General features: G+C 40.3%; 1 protein-coding gene across 8 annotated transcripts in view; it reads right to left on the bottom strand.

The window, feature by feature from the left end:
- Rnf212b (ring finger protein 212B) overlaps window positions 1–20,055 on the bottom strand; it is a 42,904-nt gene extending 22,849 nt beyond the window's left edge. For 2 of the 8 annotated variants that reach the window (XM_031362194.1, XM_031362200.1), the window contains exons 1-4: window positions 19,882–20,055; window positions 17,451–17,551; window positions 13,843–13,895; window positions 13,569–13,643 (exon numbers count right to left, since the gene is read on the bottom strand). In XM_031362194.1, coding sequence (XP_031218054.1) covers window positions 13,569–13,643; window positions 13,843–13,895; window positions 17,451–17,550 — 228 coding nt within the window. In that variant the 5' untranslated portion in view covers window position 17,551; window positions 19,882–20,055. Of the gene's footprint in view, window positions 1–13,568; window positions 13,644–13,842; window positions 13,896–17,450; window positions 17,552–18,118; window positions 18,393–19,567; window positions 19,820–19,881 lie in introns of those variants that run through there. The other 6 variants (XM_031362199.1, XM_031362201.1, XM_031362192.1 and 3 more) reach the window with 5 other exon arrangements.
- Between the last annotated feature and the right edge of the window lie 851 nt (window positions 20,056–20,906).

The following is a 20,906-nucleotide window of genomic DNA, read 5'->3' as shown; positions in this document are numbered from 1 at the left end:
GTGGGAATGCTTTGGTAAGAATATACTTCTGTTTTTGATCCCGGTGTAGGGATGTGGGAATGCTTTGGACATATGAAGCAGCTGGCTATGGTTTGCCTGGTGCTCTAACAGACATGTGGTTTTGCCAGCTGAAGATAGTTTTTGCAATTGTGTGATGTTTGAAATTCTGGGAACTTTTCAGAGGATATATGATGCAGGATATATGATCACATGGTGAACCCTGAGATTTTATACTGGGAAACCCTGTCTCTAGTTGTGGTGTGGCTCAGCCCCAGCACATACCTTTAATTCAAGTGTTACTGGATATTTGATTACACTGTGAGAGTGTGTACTGGAAAAATCTGTTTCTAGTAATGGTGTAGCTCAGTCCAAGCAAATACCTTTAATACAAGAGCTTTCTGTTTACTGTAAAAATGATTAAATAAAATCAACCATAGGTCAAGAGATGGAGCAAGCAACCAGTTGACAGGAAGTAAAACAAGAAAAAAAAAAACAGAATGAGAGGAAGTCAGAAAGATGGAGAGATGCAATGGAAACAGGAGGGACATTCAGTTGGGTTTTAAAGACAGTATGGAGAAGGAGAACTGTTTTAGTTTGGTTTGGTTTGGGTTTTTTCTTTCTGAGACATCAGATGAGGAGGAAGGTCAGCTGGGTGCTTTGTCTGCCTTTCTGAGCTAGCAGGCTTTCACCACAGCGCCTGACTCCTGAGTCTTCATTTGGTAAAATGCAATGTTTGGTATTGTTTTAAAAACAACAGGTATGGAAAGGCTGGGGCCCTGAGAGGTGAGGTAGGTGGTTATTGGTCATTGAGGGAGATTGGTTGCAGTTTGTTATTACATGCTCAAAGAAGAAACAAAAGAAATTAAATTCAGGGACTCTCCCTCTCTCTCTCTCTCCTCTATTCTTTCTCTCCTATCTAGTGAAAGTGGTGAAATGGGGATACAGAGGATAAAGAGTAGACAAAAAGAAGAACCCATAACATAACAAACACCAACTACACTTCACTTTTCTGGGATTTCAGTTATGCAGGGTGCGGTGTGGTTTAAAGTATTTTTAGATCAATCCTTGTAGTGCTCGTGTTTAAGTAACCCTTACTGTACATAAAGTGAGGCTGGTGATTTGAAAACACCATCAAGAAGCCATGAAGTGCTTCCTTTAAGTGAAAAGGTACAAGTTCTCAACTAAAGGGAGAGGGGAAAAATGTGTGGAAGTTGTTAAGATTTTGCTAAGAGCAAATATACCCATGTTATCTTAGGGTTTCTTTTGCTGTGATGAAACACTATGGCCAAAAGCAGCCTGGGGAAGTAAGTAACTTAGCTTCCATTTCCATATCACAGTTCATCATCAAAGGCTGACTGCCAGGCAGGAACCTGGAGGCAGGAACTGATACAGAGGCCAAGGAGGAGTGCTGCTTAATGCCTTGTTCTGAATGGTTTGCTTAGCCTGCATTCTTTCAACTTTAACCCAGGGCACCACCCTAGGGGTGGCCCACTCACAGTCAACTGTGTTCTCCCATATCCATCATCAATCAAGAAAATGTACCACAGGCCAATCTGGTGAGGACACTTTCTCAATTGAGTTCCTTCTTCCCAAAATGATATTGGTTTGTGCCTAATTTACTATAGGTTTATGTGTACAGAGAAAAACTATAGCACATATAAATTTTAGAACTATCTGTTGTTTCATGAATCCACTGGGGATCATGGTATTCCTTGTGGCTAAAGAGGACTGTATTGTTTATGATTCTTAAATTAGGCATTATCTCTCTATAAAACAGGTGGATCTTGATTCACTAAGCAGAGTTGGCATTAGAGGCAGAAGAAAACAGCAGCAAAAACGTAGATTAATAATTTTTAAATCAATTTTTAAAATAATTTCAAAATTATTCTATGTAGCCCAGCTGACCTCAAACTCATGATCTATTTCTTCACCCTTCCAAGTCCCAGAGTCATAAGCATATACTACCATGCCATCTTCAAATTAGTAATTTTAAAGTAAATTTCTTATAAAAATAAAAACAGAAAGGATCTCTTTATCATTATGAATAAAACTGGCATGTTTAAAGTTGGCTATTCCCCCTCTTCTCCCTCTCCACCCTTAATAGGCAGTCAAATAAACAACTTAGTTTGGACTTGGTGGCATGGACCTTCTGCATGAACAGGTCTATTTGGTTTGGTCTGCTGGGCCTACAGCAGCGGCTCAATCTAATCCAATAATCTCCTATATATTTTATCTATAAATTTTATTTAACATATAGAAAATACCTCTTTTTGGTTTGAGACTAGGACTTATATATCCCTGACTATCCTGGAACTTGCTATAGACTTAGCTGGCCTTTAACCTACAGAGATCGACCTGTCTCTGCCTCTCCAGAGCTGGTATTAAAGGTATAAAGGCACCACAATGCCCAACTAGAACATAACTTTTATTTATTGAGGAGAACACTGTAAAACTTCAGTTCTGAGTTAGGTTTATCAAAAGGCTGGAGAGAGTAAAGGAAAGACACCTGGAAAGAACTGTCCATCAGCTTCTGTCCACATCGACAAGGTAATCGAAATTATCTATGAGAAGGAAAGGTTTTGGGGCTTATTGTTCCCAAGGTTGTAGTAGTCTATGCTTACCAATTGTATTAGATACTTTTCTGTTGCTGTGATAAAATGCTATGGCCAAAGGAACAAACAGAAGAACTTGATCTATGCTACAGTTACAGAGTGTACAAACATATGTGTGTATGCTTGGGGAGGCCAGTGGCTAATGGTAGGTGTCTTCTTCAACTGCCTTCACCAAACTTGACTTTACCATTTCCACTAACATAGCTGGCCTATGGGCTCTGGGTATCCATCTCTCTCTGTCCTTCACCCTACTTTGCCCAGTGCTAACCACCTGACTTTTTATATGGGTGCTAGGGATGCAGGCTCAGGTCCATATGCCTGTGCAGCAGCAGGTACTTTACTGATTGAACCATCCCCAATTCCCTAATTCTAATTTCTAAGGATGTGTTTTTATCTGGTTAACTATTTGTCTCAAGCAGTTTTTAATGTTTTGAGTACTTGTAATAGAGTTGTAAAATAAGGGTTTTTTTTAAGATTTATTTATTTATTATATGTAAGTACACTGTAACTGTCTTCAGACGCACCAGACGAGGGCGTCAGATCTCATTATGGGTGGTTGTGAGCCACCATGTGGTTGCTGGGATTTGAACTCATGACCTTCCGAAGAGCAGTTGGTGTTCTTCCCTGCTGAGCCATCTCACCAGCCCGAGTTGATAAGTTTTAGAGAGTTATTTTAAGGTTACAGAATTGAACCCAGGTCTTCTAGAAGAGCAGCAAGTGCTCTTAACCACCTAGCCATTTTTCCAGTTTTACAACTACATTCATTTATTTGTGTGTGCCATGGACTGTGTATGGAGGTTGGTTCTCTCCTCCCATTATGTGGGTCCCAAGGATTGAATTCAGGTCCTCATGCTTGGTGGTAACTGCCTTTGCCCACTGAGCCATCTTTACAGTTCCAGGTCTTATAAACTATATTTCAGAGTTACTAGGCTAACTAAACAAAATTTGATTTCAGAAGTACTTCAACTAGAAAAAAAACTGCAAAGGAAATGACAGATTTAGCATATCAATACTTTGAAACATGTGAGGGACTAACAAATATGTGCAAAGTTCATCATGGTAACATCATACAAATGACAGAAGAGTGACATGCACTTCTTGTGAAATGCAATACCACTGAAGTTGCTTTGTCTCACCTCCTCCATATTCAATGAAGGTTAGCAAGCTTTACCTGCCAATTTATAAGAAACAGGCCCAAGGAGCACAGTGAATAATCCCAGGAATGCAGTAAACAAAATCCATGTTATGAACAGTAAGGTAAAAGACCATTTTATTCTTTAATAATAAAAAGAAATGACATAAAACTTATAGTTAAAAAGATACTTGAGAAATAACAGCCAACTGAAATATACACACTTTATTGAAACGTTACTCAAACAAACTCTAAGAACAATCAGGAAAGCAGGCATGGTGGTGCACACCTTTGATCGTGCTTTAATTGAGGTAGAGGCAGGCAGATCTCTGTGAGTTCAAGGCCAGTCTGGTCTACACAGTGAATTCCATGACAGTCATGGAAACCATGTCTCAGAAAATAAAACAAAAACAAAACAACAACCCCCCCCATCATGAGATAACTGAGGAAATATGAATACTATGTAATTATTCGACAATATTGGGAAATAATTAAGAAAAGAATTCTCAACTTAAGTGACACACATGAAATATTTACATTTAACATGATAAAATGCCTGATTTTTAATAATCTAGTTGAGACTGTAAAAGATAGGAAAATCTGGCTATCAGCTTACAATTGGTAAAACAAGATGATTAGTAATGGAAATTCATTACATTATACATATCATATTTTCTCTGGTTTAATATATTTGAAGTTACCTATAACAAAATTTTAAAGCTAGGCATGATGGATGATGCATACTCATAATCTCAGGTATTCAGGAGGTTGAGGCAAGAGAATCACAAGCTTGAAGAGTGCCTAAATTCTTAATGAGATATTGCCTCAAAGCAAAATTTAATGGCACATGCCTTTAATCCCAGCACTTGGGAGGCAGAGGCAGGCAGATTTCTGAGTTTGAGGCCAGCCTGGTCTACAGAGTGAGTTCCAGGACAGCCAGTGCTACACAGAGAAACCCTGTCTCGAAAAACCAAAAAAAAAAAAAAAAAAAAAAAAAAAAAAAAAAAAGTGCTGGGGCTGCAGCTGAGAGGTAGGGACTATTTGTCTATCTCCTTTGAATACTCCTAGGGGTATAAAAACAACAACAACAAAACCCCTTTTACTTGTATTTCTGGGCATGAAGAGGGGTTTCTGTGGGGATCATGGAAGCCAAAAGAAGAGCTAGAATTACATGGGTGCCAGGAAGCAGATGTAGGTCTTCTGGAAGAGTAATGCATGCTCTCTTAATAACAGCTATCACCAAAGCCCTTCAAAACTACTGATTGACTAGGGACTGTTGTACAGTATGACAAAGTATGTATTTTGTCTTTGTCACTGTTTTTTTTGTTGTTGTTGTTTTGCTTTTTGGTTTTGGTTTCTCGAGACAGAGTTTCTCTGTATAGCCCTGGCTGTCCTGGAACTCACTCTGTAGACCAGGCTGGCCTCAAACTCAAAAATCCGCCTGCCTCTACCTCTCAAGTGCTGGGACTAAAGGCGTGTGCCACTACTGCTTGGCTTTGTCACTGTTTTTAACATAGAAGTCCTGACATGGTTTGGATCCTAAATATGCTTCAAGAGTTCACGTGTTGAAGATTTCGTCATCAGTCTGTGGCATTATTGGGAGGTGGCAAAATTCTAGTGAAGCCTACTAGAAAAAGGTTTACTAAAGGTAAGTCCGTAAAAGAATATGGGGAGGGCTGGTGAGATGGTTCAGTGGGTAAGAGCACTGACTGCTCTTCTGAGGGTCCTGAGTTCAAATCCCAGCAACTACATGGTGGCTCACAACCACCCATAATGAGATTGGACACCCTCTTCTGGTGCATCCAAAGTCAGCTACAGTGTACTTATGTATAATAATAATGGGTTGGAGTAAGCAGGGACTGAGAAAGCGGGGCCGAATAGAGCAAGCAGAGGTCAAAAAAATTCAATTCCCAACAATCACATGAAGGCTCACAACCATCTGTACAGCTACAGTGTACTCACATACATAAAATAAATGAATAAATCTTCTTAAAAAAAAGAATATGGGGACCCTGGCTTCCCTTTCCTCCCTTTCTCTTACCATAAGGTAGAACTCTATTGGTTTGAAGCTAGCATGGACTACTAGTGTTCCAGAAAAGCCAGGAATTTCTTTTCTTTCATAAAGAAATCCCGTCTCAAAAAACAAAACAAAACAAAAGTTATTTAAAAGAGACTTTAAAAAATGTTGCAGACCAGAACCAAAATATCTTGTGCTGTTTTTATTGCCCACTTTTATGTCTGACCTGATACTATCCTTGTGACTACTAAAACCTTTTGAAATGTATCCTTGCAGACTATTATCTACCATCAATTTCAAAGCTAAGAAGGCTGTGAGAAAGCATGTGACCAACAGCAGAATTTTTCTTGCTTTGCTGTAACTCATCTATCTGTGTTTTTAATCAACATATCAGTAAGTGTCTGGCTTTATGACTTTGTCCTAAAATTTATAAAATTTTATGCAACCATTTCCACATGAAACTTCCCCCTCAGGGCAATCTGAACCCATGCTGCCAGACTGTGGCCACTCATATGTATCTCTAGAGTAAACTGTGTTTTAATATTGCCTTTAAGATGCGAGTTATGTTTTGTATTGACATTAAGTTGATTTTCTGAAGAATGCAGTGTGACACAAACACAGTTCCTAAAATTCATGGCACTGTCCTCAGTGAGTGCAGAATCTAGTTATTCACAGCCCCTTTCAACCATCTTGATTCTATGTTACTGACGTGATTCTTGATGAGATGGGAGTTGGTTGCTTGTGAAACCAGTACTGATTAGAGGGTTAGAACTTTCAGACCTAATCCTTCTCCTTTCTCTGAATATCTGTGGAAGGGATAAAGGCTAAGAGGATAAGTTCAATCACCAATGGTCAATTATTTAGTCAGTCATACCCAGTGAAATATTCATAAACTAATTGAACAAGAAGGTTTGGGGCATTCCTGAGTTTCTGAACAAGTTAGAAGGTGCTAGAAAGATAGGTCTGTTGCAAGAATACTCAACTTCCTATGGAAAAAGAAAAACTCAGGATAGCCAAAACAATCTCATACAATGAAAGAACATTCAGAATTATCACAATCTCTGATCTTAAACTATACTGTGAAGCTTAAGTAATAATAATAATAATAATAATAAAACCCGCATGGCATTAGCATAAAAAGAGAAAAACTTATCAATGCAATCAAATCAAAGTCCCAGACATAAACCTACACACTGACGGATGCCTAATTTTTTGATAAGGAAGCCAGAAATATACAATGGAAAAGAAAGCATCTTCAGCAGACAGCCTGGTCTAACTGGATGTCAGCATGTAGAAGAACACAAACAGATCCACATCTATCACCCTGTATAAAACTCAAGTCCAAGTGGATTAAAAACGTCAACATAAAATCAGACATACTGAACCTGTTTGAAGAGAAAGTGGGAAAGAACCTTGAATGCATTGGCACAGGAGACAGCTTCCTGAACAGAACACTAATAGCATGGACACTAAGACTGACAATAAATGGGACTTCATGAAACTGAAAAGCCTTTGTAAGGCAAAAGGACAAAACAGCAGCCTACAGAATGGGAAAAGATGTTCGACAACCAGTCCAGCTAACAGAGGACTAATATCTAAAATATATAAGGAAGTCAAGAAATAAAACACCAACAAACCAAATAACCCAATTAAAAAATGGGGTAATGGGGGCTGGTGAGATGACTCAGCAGATAAGAGCACTGACTGCTCTTCCGAAGGTCTTGAGTTGGGATCCCAGCAACCACATGGTGGCTCACAACCACCCATAATGAGATCAGACGCCCTCTTCTGGTGCTTCTGAAGACAGCTGCAGTAAATTAGTAAATTACGCCGGAGTGAGCAGGGCGGCAGAGGTCCTGAGTTCAACAGCAGCCACACATATGATGGCTCATGGCCATCTGTACAGCTACAGTGTACTCATACAAATAAATCTTTTTTAAAAAACAAGGGGTTTAAGCAGGAAAGATAACAGAGAAATATAGCTATTTAAGAGATGTACAAATGAAGATGAAGCCCCAAAGGAAACAGTACAAGTTGGTTAAGATAGCCAAAGAATATATCTAAGTAGAGAAATAAGACTTCAGATATGGCAAAGGGATCGTTTATAATAGAAACGAAAATTACCTATTGATTTTGATGAGGACATTGATACTCTTAGCAAGTGCAGTTTTAATGCAACAGTTAGAAACCAGATCACAGAAGGCTGTTAAGAGTTCAGGAGGTAAAACAGACGAGAGATAATTACCCAGCAGTAAGGTCCAAGATAGTATTAAGACTCTGTGGCAGATGACAATAATCTTCACACTGCTAAGGCCAGCCAACTCTGAATTTTACTCATATGATTTTGACTTCATCTCTCAACAGTATTTGACTCAGCTGACTAGATCTACCTTTGGAAACACTTTTCTTCCTTCCCTTGACTTCTGGAACACCACATATTTTTGTTTTTAACTTCTGCCTGCAGTTTTCCTAATTTCTCTTTTCCATCTAATTGCTTGACATTGAAGGGACTTTACTTACATGACCTTATTTATTCCCAAGACTTATTTTTTTGTGTGTGTGTGTGTATGTGTTGAGGATGAGCATAGGGGATTGTACATGGATGGATACATGGCTCTGGTATTCTAACATTCAGAAAGGTGTATACCCTACCCCACATTGCTCTCCTCTCTAAGCTTTAAAAAGGATTTTCTTTTCTATGCTCTGAGCTCCAGAATGAGCTCAGCCTTCCTGACCTTTCCACCTGGATTTCTGGGAAACTGGCAGATGCAGGAGAAAAATCAACCAGGTAAAAATGGTTGTAGATTTTTGAGGATACAATCAAAACAAGGTAAAACCTTTTCTTGCTTTGCACCAGCAACATTACTTCCTCACTCTTTAGAAAATAAGTCATGCCAAGTGTGGCATTGCACACCTTTAGAGGCAATGGTAGGTGGATCTCTGTGAGTTGGAAGCCAGCCTGCCTTACATATTGAGTTCTAGGACAGCCATGGCTATGTAGAGAGACCCTGTCTCAAAACAAAACAATACACACATACATACACACATACATCCCCCAAACAAGCAAACCCACAAACAAGCTTTTGGGCTCATTTACTTAGCTCCCTTATGCTAGTTCTACTTCCATTCCTGGAAATGCTTTCCTAAAGAGTTATTTAATAATGTATTTTATGTATGAGTGCTCTATCTGTATGTGCACCTGAATGCCAGAAGGGGGCATCGGATCCCATTATAAATGGTTGTGAGCCACTAGATAGGTGCTGAGAATTGAACTCAAGACCTCCAGAAGAGCAGCTCTTAATCACAAGTCATCTCTGCAGTCCTTCTCATTTGTTTGCTTGTTTATTTATTGGTTGTGTATAAGTATTTTCCCTGAATGTACGTGTACTATGTTTATGCCTGTGGAGGTCAAAAAGTGGGTCTGATCCCTGGAACTAGAGTTACGGATGGCAGTGAACCACCATGTGGGTTTTGAGACTGAACACAGATCTTGCAAGAACAAGTGTTTTTAATCACTGAGCCATCTCTCTAGTCCCTACCCCTTAAAAATAGGCTATTTCTAATGTCTTACTCAAAAGGCCTTACTTTTTCTCTACATCTCCTGCCAGCTGCTGGTATTTTCACCTAACCTGTACTATGTTTTTTCTTAAACATTAATAAAATTGCCCTTGAGCTTTCAGAATACAAAACAAAACACAAGTAATGACCTTCTTGTGTGTGTGTGTGTGTGTGTGTGTGTGTGTGTGCGCCTGTCTGTCTGTCTGTCTTGAGAATCAACCCAGGCCTTTGTACCTGCTGGGAAAGGCCTCTGCTATTGAGCTATAACCTTCATGCCTTTTCCCCTTCCTGCTGCCACCAAAGATTCAGGGCAAGAAGTCTGCTTAGATTTTTCTCTCCTGACTTGTCTCCCTACCTGTACTCTTAACCTATTTATGGCCTAGTCAATCAACAGCTACATTCTCTTTTAAAACTTTGTATCATATAACATCATTTTCTCATTAAAAAACATTCCAATAGTGCAAGTTAAAATTAAGTTTCTTGTCAGGATCTACAAGTACTTATTTCTCTGACTTTACCTTAAATAACATTCCTCTTAACTGTCCTTCCTTTCTGTCATTTACTAACACTTCTATTTTTGTTTTGTTTTGTTTGTTTGTTTGTTTGTTGAGACAGGATCTCTCTATGTAGTCCTGGCTGTCTTGGAATTTGCTATGTAGACCAGGCTGACCTCAAATTCACAGAGGTCCCCCTACCTCTGCTTCCTAGTGCTGGGATTAAATGTTTTTTTGCCATCATACCTAGCTCTACAAAGTGTTTCTTTTTTTTTCTTCCCCGAGACAGGGTTTCTCTGTATAGCCCTGGCTGTCCTGGAACTCACTCTGTAGACCAGGCTGGCCTCGTACTCAGAAATCTGCCTCCCAAGTGCTGGGATTAAAGGCAAGCGCCATCATGGCCCAACTCTACAAAGCGTTTCTTATGAACATAATTTAGATCAGACATCTAGTTAGACCTTAAGTGCTACAAAGATGCATCTGCCTTTAAAAAGTGAGAAAAACAGATAAATCAGATATGTGAACAAATAAATAATTTTAGAGTTAAGTATTTTGCAGAGTTAAAAGCAATATAGGGTAAAAGAAACAAGACAAACTTCTGCTACAGAAATCATGGAAGGCTTTACTAGAGAAGAACACTACTGCTTGCATTAGAAAGGTGTCTACTTTTGAGCAAAGATGGGGGTCTATGATTTAGGGGATAAGAAAACTAGCTAGTTCTTACAAGCTCTTCAATTCCCATGGAAAGTTTAGAGTGGAGTCAAGAATTCAAAACAGGAAGCTTTATCAAGAACTAGAACAGAGCACAAAAAATGTTCTTGTTGAGTCATTATAGAGAACAGAAATGGACATTTAGAGCAACAGTCCATTCACTCATTTTAGGGCAATATTTTGGGTGTTTATTTAGTATTAGAAACTATTCGAGGAGAACAGACTAAATTGACCAAATCTCTGTCCTCACAGAGCTGTGCTTCAGTACAGGATTCAGAGGTAAGTAAGCACACAAGACAACAGAAAGGAGTTGTGATAAAAACAAGCTACAAAGTAGCTGCTGGAGCAGCTTCTAACATGCCAGGGAAGAGCCTTCTGAGGAAGGAAACTTTAAGCAGAAGCTTGAATGACACAGTTTAGGGTAGGTACCACATCAGTTAACTTCACAGATTCAACTTCACAGATTAGGAAAATATCTTTTCAGATTGCTGACTTAACCACACTGACCCATCACTAAAGTGATGATTAACTGAACCTTTCTATTTATTTTACCTTGATTATTTGACCATGTATAACTGGTCCCGTGATTAGGCAGGTTAAGATGCAGACTATATATAATTTCTTTACTGATCATTAACTAACCACAGGGTTAAATATTTACCAAAGGTCCGCTCTTTCTCTTGTTCAAGTGACCTCTTTTACATTTCTCCTTGGGTCTCAGCTGGATTTTATCTACTTAAAACACTGAATATTTCTCAACATAATAGCTCATCCAAGTGACTAAGAGAGCAACAGCCAAAGCTTTAATTTTGCTTACTGTATTTCCAGAGCTAAGACTGGAGGCTGGGGAAACACTGACAACTTTTATGTTTAGAAAAGGCATACTTAAGCTGGTTATGATGGGACTTGCCTGTGTTCCCAATTCTTGGGAAATGGAGGAAGAACAATCACAAGTTCAAGATCATCCTTGGCTATCTAGGAAGTTCAAAGCCATCCTGGGCTATAATGAGGCCTGTCTCAAAAAAAAAAAAAAAATGCTTTCTTAAGAAGAACAACTGAGCCAGGCGGTGGTGGCGCACGCCTTTAATCCCAGCACTTGGGAGGCAGAGGCAGGTGGATTTCTGAGTTCGAGGCCAGCCTGGTCTACAGAGTGAGTTCCAGGACAGCCAGAGCTGTACAGAGAAACCCTGTCTCAAAAATACCAAAAAAAAAAAACCAACAACAACTGATACTGTAGACAGCTTGTCTGGTATGTGTGGGACTCTGCATTCAACTCCCAGCAATATACCACACAAAAGAATAAAGAAAAGAATATTGAAGCTAAGTATGGTTTTCAGTACATGCCTTGTACTAAATGTCTTGTATAGCATTCAGGAGATAGAGGCAAGAGGATTGAGCATTTAAGGTTAGCCTAGCCTACAAAGTGAGATTCTTTCTCAAAACAAAAACAAAAAACAATAAACTAACATGCTGGAGCTGGAGATCGGGTGGTTAAGTGCACGCCCAGTATGTGTAAGACCATGGGTTCTATTCCCAGCACATATAAACCTAGAGTGGCAGGACATTCCTGTATTCTCAGCATGCAAGTAGAGGAAAAAGGATCAGAAATATAGGGTCATCCTTAGCTAGACAGTGAATTATAGCATACAAGAGGCCTTTCCTTGGGCCAGAGAGATGGTTCAGGAAAAGTCACAGTCACCAAACCGGATGACAGGAATTTAATCCATAGCATCCAAGTGCTAGAAAAAAAAGGAGAACCAACTCCTGCAAGTCGTCCTACATTTTTGCCGTGGTATGCAATGGTCCTTTCCCTAACGCACACATACATAGCACACAGAGAGTTTGAAGAGGGGGATGGAGGAAAGGCTCCCTTTGAGGACAACAAGCAAATTAGAAAAAAGGCAATAGTTGGGGATTTGGCACAGTGGTAGAACACTTGCCCAGAGTCTAATAACCAACACAGTAACGACAAAATGAAGTGATAAAATCTTTCAAAATTAGATATTTCTCTTGTGTGCCCACACACACATGCATGCACATCGAGGTAAGAGAACAACTTACATGAGGCAGTTCTCTCCTTCCATCCTATGGCTCCAGGGATTAAACTCAGGCTGTCAGCTTGGCAGCAAGTGCCCCTACCCACTGAGCCATCTCTCTAGTTTGAAAGTCTGAAGAGTTGTTCAAAAGAGGTATCCCATAATACTAAAAATCATCTCAGAAGAGAACTAGAGAGTGAAAACTTGAAAATCAAAGTCTTTACAACTTGGGAACTCTCTCAAATAATGAGAGTACCCTTTCGTTGCTTTTTGCCATATTCAACTCCCAGGATCATGTCAATCATTTGCCAACATACAAGACATCAAGAAAGACAAATATTCTAACATTCAAGCAACTGGTTGTTAATATCAAAAAAAAAGTTGAATATTATTGTAAAGGTTACTAAAAAACAAAGAATAAGATACATGTCCATGGATGTAGGTCTATAAGAAAAAGGTCACAAGTTAAATTACCAAATCCATTCTTTGTAGGACTGGACATGCAATTTTTAAGAAAATGCCTCTGTCTGCAGAGAAAGATGATAAGGTTCCTTAGAGCACTGTTGAGTCACAAGAACTGGTTACTAGAAGTAGGAACTACAAAGAAAGATTCAATTAAATTGCAGTTTTGACTACATACCATAGATTCTGGGTCAGCAAAAAGCTGGTAGAGATTTGTATCAGGCAAGAAAGCAAAGAGAGCAGTTTCTCTCCACTGTGTACAAAGACCTTTTAAGGAGAAACTCCCTGCTTGGTGGTAGTGGTGGTGGCACAAACCTGTAATCCAGGCAGAGGCAGAAGAAGATGGTTTTCTGAGTTCCAGAGCAAGTTCCAGGACAGCCAGGGCTAACACAAAGAAACCCTATCTCAAAAGAGATGGGGGGGGGGTGGCATCCCCTCACCCTTTTCTTGGAGATAGAGGTTTTATGTACCCAGCTGTACTCACTAGTGACCCAAGGTGCCCTTGAGCTTACAGGAGTAAGCGCTTTTCTCCCTTTTCTCTCATACCTGAGAGATGTGGCTAAAGCACTGCAAAGCTGTCTCTACAGGGCTTTTGAAGAACTTCTTCTCTTGAGGCTTTAGCTATGAGGAGAGGAAGACACATGTGAGAAGATCCACAGCAAAATCAAGGAAACTACTGACACTAGAACTAAATAAATACCTTTCGACAACTGCTGTTTTTAAATTTGCTGCTTCTTGTTTTGAGACGCGCATTACCTGTGTTACATACTTCCTACAGGCCAGGGACTGGAGGCAGTTTATGACAAAGGTAAAAACTTACATTATCAGAAAGAGCCAGATGCTTGCAAGGACTTCCACAAACAGCACATTTTTCTGGGAGAAAAAGAAAAAAATATTTGTTCTTAAGAGCAGGAGGTAAGATTTTCCTAAAGCATATAGTAACTGTCAAGTAGGCTAGAAAGAGAAAAAGAAATTCTTAACTAAATTTAGAGTATCACTGTGCTATAAAAATATTTTACCTTAATCTCTGTTCTCTAAATCAGCATTTCCAAACAAATGTGCTGAAGCATGAGGGCTTGCGCCCTGTTTATCTCTCTGTTTTCTTTCATTCATTTTAGAGACAAGGTTTCATAAATGTAGCCTAGACTAGCCTGAATCTTGTAGCAACCCTCCTATCTCAGCCTCTTGAACACTAGGACTATTGGTATTTACTGGTAGTTTCTACTGTGCCAACAGAAGTATAGGAATACATTTGTAAGCATTCTCAGACAAATACAAGAGTGATTTTCACTTCAGGTGACTTTTTAAAAAAATATTTATTTTGCAGGGCAGTGGTGGCTCACGCCTTTAATCCCAGCACTTGGGAGGCAGAGGCAGGTGGATTTCTAGAGTTCGAGGCCAGCCTGGTCTACAGAGTGAGTTCCAAGACAGCCAGGGCTACACAGAGAAACCCTTTTTCGGAAAACCAAAAAAAAAAAAAAATTTATGAATGTTTTGCCTTTGTGTATGCCTGTGTACTGTTTACATATTCGATGCCTAAGGAAACCAGAAGAAGGTGTCAGATTCCCTGGAACTTGAGTTATGGAACAGTAGTGAGCCACCATATGGGTGCTCAGAATTGAACCTGGATTCTTTAGAAAAACAGCTAGTGTTTTTAACTACTGAACCATCTCTCCTCTTCCTGACAGCAGGCACACACTGGGTACTGTAAGAGGCTGGCTACCCAGTTATCCTACTATGTTGTCACTTTGCTAGTATTCTTAGATCGAGAAGCTCTCCTACTCTTATTCTTCAACTCATGCAATCTGGAAGAAGCAAAAACTTCCTAAACTTTCCTTATAAAATGCAGTATTAGCGGTGGTGATGATAAATGTCACAGGGCTATGGATGAGGCTCAGTGACAGAAACTTGTTTAGCATGCATAAGACCCTAGGTTCATCCATGAAAAAAGAAAAGATAAATGCCACATCAGGAAAAAGCATTATATGGCTTTATGCTTTACAGAGACAATCACTCCAAAGTGGGCTGCTATAACCATAGTGAACAGTCTCATTGCATAAGCAGATAACTCAAAAGGGTCGTGAGACTCATACAGGAGGAAAACTTCTCCAGATACTATTTAATATAATGTTGCCGCCTCACAGACCAGTGGAAATAAGGAGGCGACCATGAACTCTTCTCCAAGCAGTTTATTCAGGAACCTTGTACTACAGAATCATTCATTCATTCCTCTCTTTTTACCAGCCCCCAGAACTCGTGGGTTAAATACTTTCCCTGGTCCCAATCAGCATCGGCTACAAGGCGAAGCATAATAGGCTGTGGGAAATCATGCCAGCTTGCATCACAAACTGGAGGCACTCAACTTTTCCAAATAAGGACTTGTTTATTGCGATGCTCCAAATAAGGACTTGTTTATTGCGATGCTCTCTGCTCTGGCCGGAGGCCAGGCACCATATTTAGGGTAGCAGCTGCGGCTCTCCACAATATAACAGTTCTTTCCTTGGGGAATAAAGCTTCTATCCCAGTCTGCCCTATATATTGATCTTGATATGATCCAGCAAGTGAAAAATATTCTATTTAAAAGAAAAACAACCTTCTACAGCTTTCCAGAACCAACAGGGTAACAGTTCAGGACCTCCCCCTGGAGAACAGACATGTCTACCATTTTGCTACTGCCCACCTCTAGCTTCATCTCTCACTATTTTTACCTTTCTCTACTCTATCTCAACTCTGCATAAGCATCTGCACTGTAATTTAATGATGCCATGTTATTACACATGCTACTGTTCTAAACCGTTTTAAAAGATGTGTTTTTATTTTATATACATGAGTATTTGCCTATATGTAAGTATATACACCATATTTGGTGTGTGTCTAGTGCCTGTGGAAGCCAGAAGGGGGCATCAGAGCTCCCAGAAGTAGAGTTACAGATGGTTATGAGGCACCATGTGGGTACTGGGAACCAACCATGCATCCTCTGCAAGAGCAGCAAGTGCTCCTGTCATGGAGCCATCTGTGCAGCCCCCAGTTGTAAATTAAAATGATCTTTGCCAAACTTGGCAAACCCCAGTTTATTGTTCAAAACCCTACTGCAGCAGAATGTCTTCTATGATGTTTTCCTTAATCAAAGCATCCTGTCCTAAGTAGGGGAAACACCTTTTTCTGGAATTTGGATAATTTAGAGGATAATTTGGATAATTGTTACACTTGTTCTCAGACAGAATCTGTATGTTGCCCACCCTGGCCTTCAAACACCTCTGTTCCTGTAACCAGCCCTCTTGACTGCGCCTCCCTAGTAGCTATAGTCATAACCACCATGTCAGCTCACCCAGCCCTAAGAATTTTCACATTAATAAAAAAAAATAGTGATTAGGGGTAGCTCAGAGTATTTGTCTAGCATCCTAGAGGTTCTGGGTTCATTTCCCAATGCTCATACCAAAATAAAACCTTAAACTTAACCCCTCCTTGAGACAGGGTCTCACTTTGTAACTCTGGCTGGCCAGGAACTGAGAGATCTGCTTGACTTTGCCTCTCCAGTGTTATGACTAAAGGCATTTGTTGCCATGCTCCACCTGGCCTTCAAGTTTTCTTTCTAAAACTTGATAGTTGTAAGAAGTTGGCAATCATTTATTCTCTCACATAATTTCCTCATTTACAAAATAGTGCTGCCAGTAATGACTACCAAGGACTGTGGTGAAGACTATGCTAGAGGCTGGGTTTGGTGGTATGCAGCTGAAATCCCAGCATTGGGGAGGCTGGTTCAGGAAGACTGTAAGTTCAAGGACAGTTAAAGCTATATAGTAAGACCCTGCCTCAAAAACAACAGAAAAAGCAAAAACTATTTTTAAAAATCTGTTTTTTGGCTAGGCAGTGGTGGTACACACCTTTAATCCCAGCACTTGGGAGGCAGAGGCAGGCAGATTTCTGAGTTCAAGGCCAGCCTGGTTTACAGAATGAGTTCCAGGACAGCCAGGGCTACACAGAGAAACCCTGTCTGGAAAAAAAAAACAACCCTGTTTATTAAAAATAAACATTGTAACTTATTTGCTTAATTTTATGGGGGCTTAGAATGTAAGCCCCTGGTAGGGCACTTACCTAGCAGGTGCAAAGCCCTAGTTCTACACTTAGCACTGCCAAATAAGGAAAGAAATTGCTTATTAAACTCCAAGGTATCAACATCATTTTTCATCCATTATGACTTTTTCTGACACAACTCAAAACACTGAAGAGTAACACTATTGCTAAATCAGTTAATTCCATTCTTTTATTAATGGATTCCTTTAATTTCCAAAATGAACAGCTACATACAGAATCCATATTGTCACTGATGCCTACTAAATGACATTTATTCTGCATCACAAAGAGAAATGGCTATTCATTATATCTAAGTTAAGCATTTTGGGATAAATCTGAAAAGAAGTCACTCACCCAGAGTCATACACTTTTTACAGAAAATATGGCCACAGCTGGTTACAAAGAAATGGGCTCCATCTTTTCGGAAACACTGGTTGCAATGAAACCAATCCATTCTGGAGCAGAGAGAGAGAAAGGATGAGAATAATGTGGAGCATAACATAATTATAGCTATTACAGTAACACTGCTTAACATTCCACAGTTTACTGGGCATGCGAACAAATTTGTGGGCATTACATTTGTCTGTAGGGACATATATATGAGAAAAAAGTCACCAAACTACCTTCACTATATGCCATAGAGCGTGTGTGTGTGTGTGTGTGTGTGTGTGTGTGTGTAGAAATTGTAGAAAAGTCATAGGAAGTCAGAAATAAGGCTTTTCCCCTCTTACAGTGGTATAGTTAAGTATCTATATTTATGTGTTTGCTTTTACTGTAACTTCTTTTTGTTTTCTAAATTTTGTAGATTAACTCATATTCCAATTTATAACTAGAAAAAACAACCTTTAAAAAAATGAAAAAAAAAAAGCCATATTTGTTAGGTGCTATGGCTCAAACTAGAACTTCATGAACACTAAACAAGTGTGCCACCACTGAGCCCCAGGCCAGCCATGTCTCTATTGATAGGGCAGAGAAAGGAGCCAACAGACAGTGATGGATCAGACAGACCACACATTACACACCTGGACACATCTTATATAAGGGAAATAGTTGGGTGATAATAGTCTCAGCTAACCTACACCTTCGACTCCACAGAAACCCAGTCACAGATCTAGAAGGTATTTCAAGTCATGACCAGGCTCATTCCTGCCCCTCCCACACACAGACACATGATATACATGCTTATAACCACAACTAACCAACTTGTCCAAAATTCCATCTTTATTGGTAATTCTGGAATCAGAATCCAGTTCTGATTCTGTAGAAAATACATGTTCCTACATTAAACAGTCCTTCTGTTCAGATGGTAATCATATGGTATGATTTTATTTTGTTTTTTCTAACAACAGTAATCTTTACATAATTTAAATATATGTCCAAACAAAAGTGATTTTGTGGGGTTTGAAAAAAAAAAGTTTATTCCTTGGGTGGGGCAAACATGTGCCAAAGACAAGTATAGAGGTCATGGGTAGGGCACATGTGCCAAAGGCAAGTGTAGAGGTCATTGGTGGGGCACACATGTGCCAAAGGCAAGTGTAGAGGTCATGGGTGGGGCACACATGTGCCAAAGGCAAGTGTAGAGGTCATAGGAAACTTTTGGGAGTTGTTTCTCTCCTTCCACCATGTTGATTCTGGGAATCGTGAGCTCTACATAAATGGCAACTACTTTTACCCACTGGGCCATCTCGTTGGCCCACTTTGTGGGAGTTGTTTATTTGTTTTTTTTTTCCAGACAGGGTTTCTCTGTGTAGGATTTCTCTGTGTAGCCCTGGCTGTTCTGGAATTTGCTTGGCACACCAGGCTATAGGAGTTTTTTAAATGAAGAAACTGACATTTGAAAACAGCATTGGGCTCTAAAAAAACAACAAAATATGTTGGGTATGAATATGCTAGTTAATATTTATTAATTAACATAATTTATCTACATTTATAAAGAACATATCTACAAATATAATAATTTCTTAATATAAGTTAATATTTAAACTGTTAAAACAAATTACTTCTTCCCTACTATAATCCTTTTCTCTCAACAATTCATTTTTAGAGTGCCAGTTTATACAGAGGCTTACAAAGTGAATGAGGGTTACTTTGCAACCCCATCTTAAAAAATTCTGCCACTTAGCCAGTGAAGTGGCACACAACTTCAGTCCAAGAACTTGGGAAACAGAAGCAGGTGGACCACTGTAAGTCTAAACCCAGCCAGAGTTAAATAGTAAGACCCTGTGTCAAGAAATAAAATAAAAATCTGCCATTTAAGGGTTATGATCGATGGAGCTGGAGACGGCTCACTGGTTAAGAGAGACAACGGTGCTTTCTGTTAAGTCTGGGATCCACAAGTAGAACAGACTCCCACAGGCTGCCCCTCGCCTTCCACATGTGCACCATGGCAAGCGAGCCATCACCTGGTTACTATTCACATGCTCCACACCCAACTACACAAATACATATAAAATGTTCTTTAATTTACTAACCGGTAGGGTGAGGTGGCCCGGGGCGTTAATCCTGTCACTTGGAGGGCAGATGCAGGCAGATTCCCTGTGAGTTGGAGGCCAGCCTGGTCTACACAGCGAGTTCCAGGGCAGTCAGGGGTATGTAGTGAGAACCTGTCAATGAATGAATGAATGAATGAACGAACAAATATCTAAATAAGCCGTCCGCACAGCACCAGGCGGGGGGGTTTCCAGTCGCGGTTACACTCGAGTGGTAAGCGGCCCTGACTGGCTGAGGAAGAGGCCGCCAGCCCGCGCGCGGCCTCCACTCGACTCTTTCTAGCTCGTGTGCCTACCAGCTTGGCACCCGGGATCCAACGCTTCGGCTCTCAGACTCTCAGACCATCCGGTTCTCTCACGAGGCACAGGAAACGGCGGGAAGGCAACCAGCCTCCACCCGCACGCCACGCCACGGCCACCAGGTGCGAAGCTGCGCACGCCAGACTGAACTAGCAGGCAGTGTGGGCGGGGCGGCGTGGGCGGGGCGGGACGGTGTGGGCGGGGCGGGCATGGATCCTCCTGCGCAGCCGCTGAAGCAGCCAGGCCGGGTCCCTCGACGTGTGGGTGCTAAGGTGGCCTGACCACCCAGGAGGTCATCGAAGCAGCCCCTGGTTACTGTGGAAGCCGAGAGGAGGAAAGGAGCCTATTAATGTTCCAACAAACGACCCCCAAAACAAAAGAAAATGGTGTCACAAAACCATAGATGCTTTGACATAGTCTAAAATGAGGTGAAAATAATGGATGCTTTGAAAGTACAGTATAAATTAGAAATAGAAAAACTAAGGAGTTATGTGGATAGAGGCTGATGATTGGCTGTAAACTCACAACAAACAGATCTCCCCCCAGAAAAAAAAAAGTTAGCTTTTTTTTTTTTGACTAAAAGAACCCAGCCTCCTGGTGGCATGCTTGGGAGGGTACAGCAGGAAGATGGTAGGGCTCAGCATTACCCTCAGCCACATACCTAATTACAACCTGGGACACTCAAGGCCCTATCCCAGAAAGAAAAGTAAAAGGGGACAAAGGGAGATGGAAAGAGAAGAAAAAAATTGATAAAAAGGAAAGAGAATAAACATTTCGGCTGCACTGGTTGTCAGTGTTTCTTTTGTGTTTAGGTCAACTTGGTTTTTAGGTCAGCTTGGTAAGTTCCAGAATATCCTGGGCTATAGCAAAACCCTGTCTCTAAAATTCAAAAGAAAAAAACAAAAAACAAAACAAAGCAAAACAAAAAAAACGAAGAAAACAATCAACCAAACAAGAATATCCTAGGGGGAAAACCTTTTACTATCTGTGTGTAGGGAAACAAGCTTCATTTAAATGTTAA

Source organism: Mastomys coucha, unplaced genomic scaffold, assembly GCF_008632895.1.
Source record: "Mastomys coucha isolate ucsf_1 unplaced genomic scaffold, UCSF_Mcou_1 pScaffold9, whole genome shotgun sequence".
NCBI lineage: Eukaryota > Metazoa > Chordata > Mammalia > Rodentia > Muridae > Mastomys > Mastomys coucha.
Note: the sequence above shows the minus strand (reverse complement) of the source record. Positions and strands in the feature narration are given on the sequence as shown.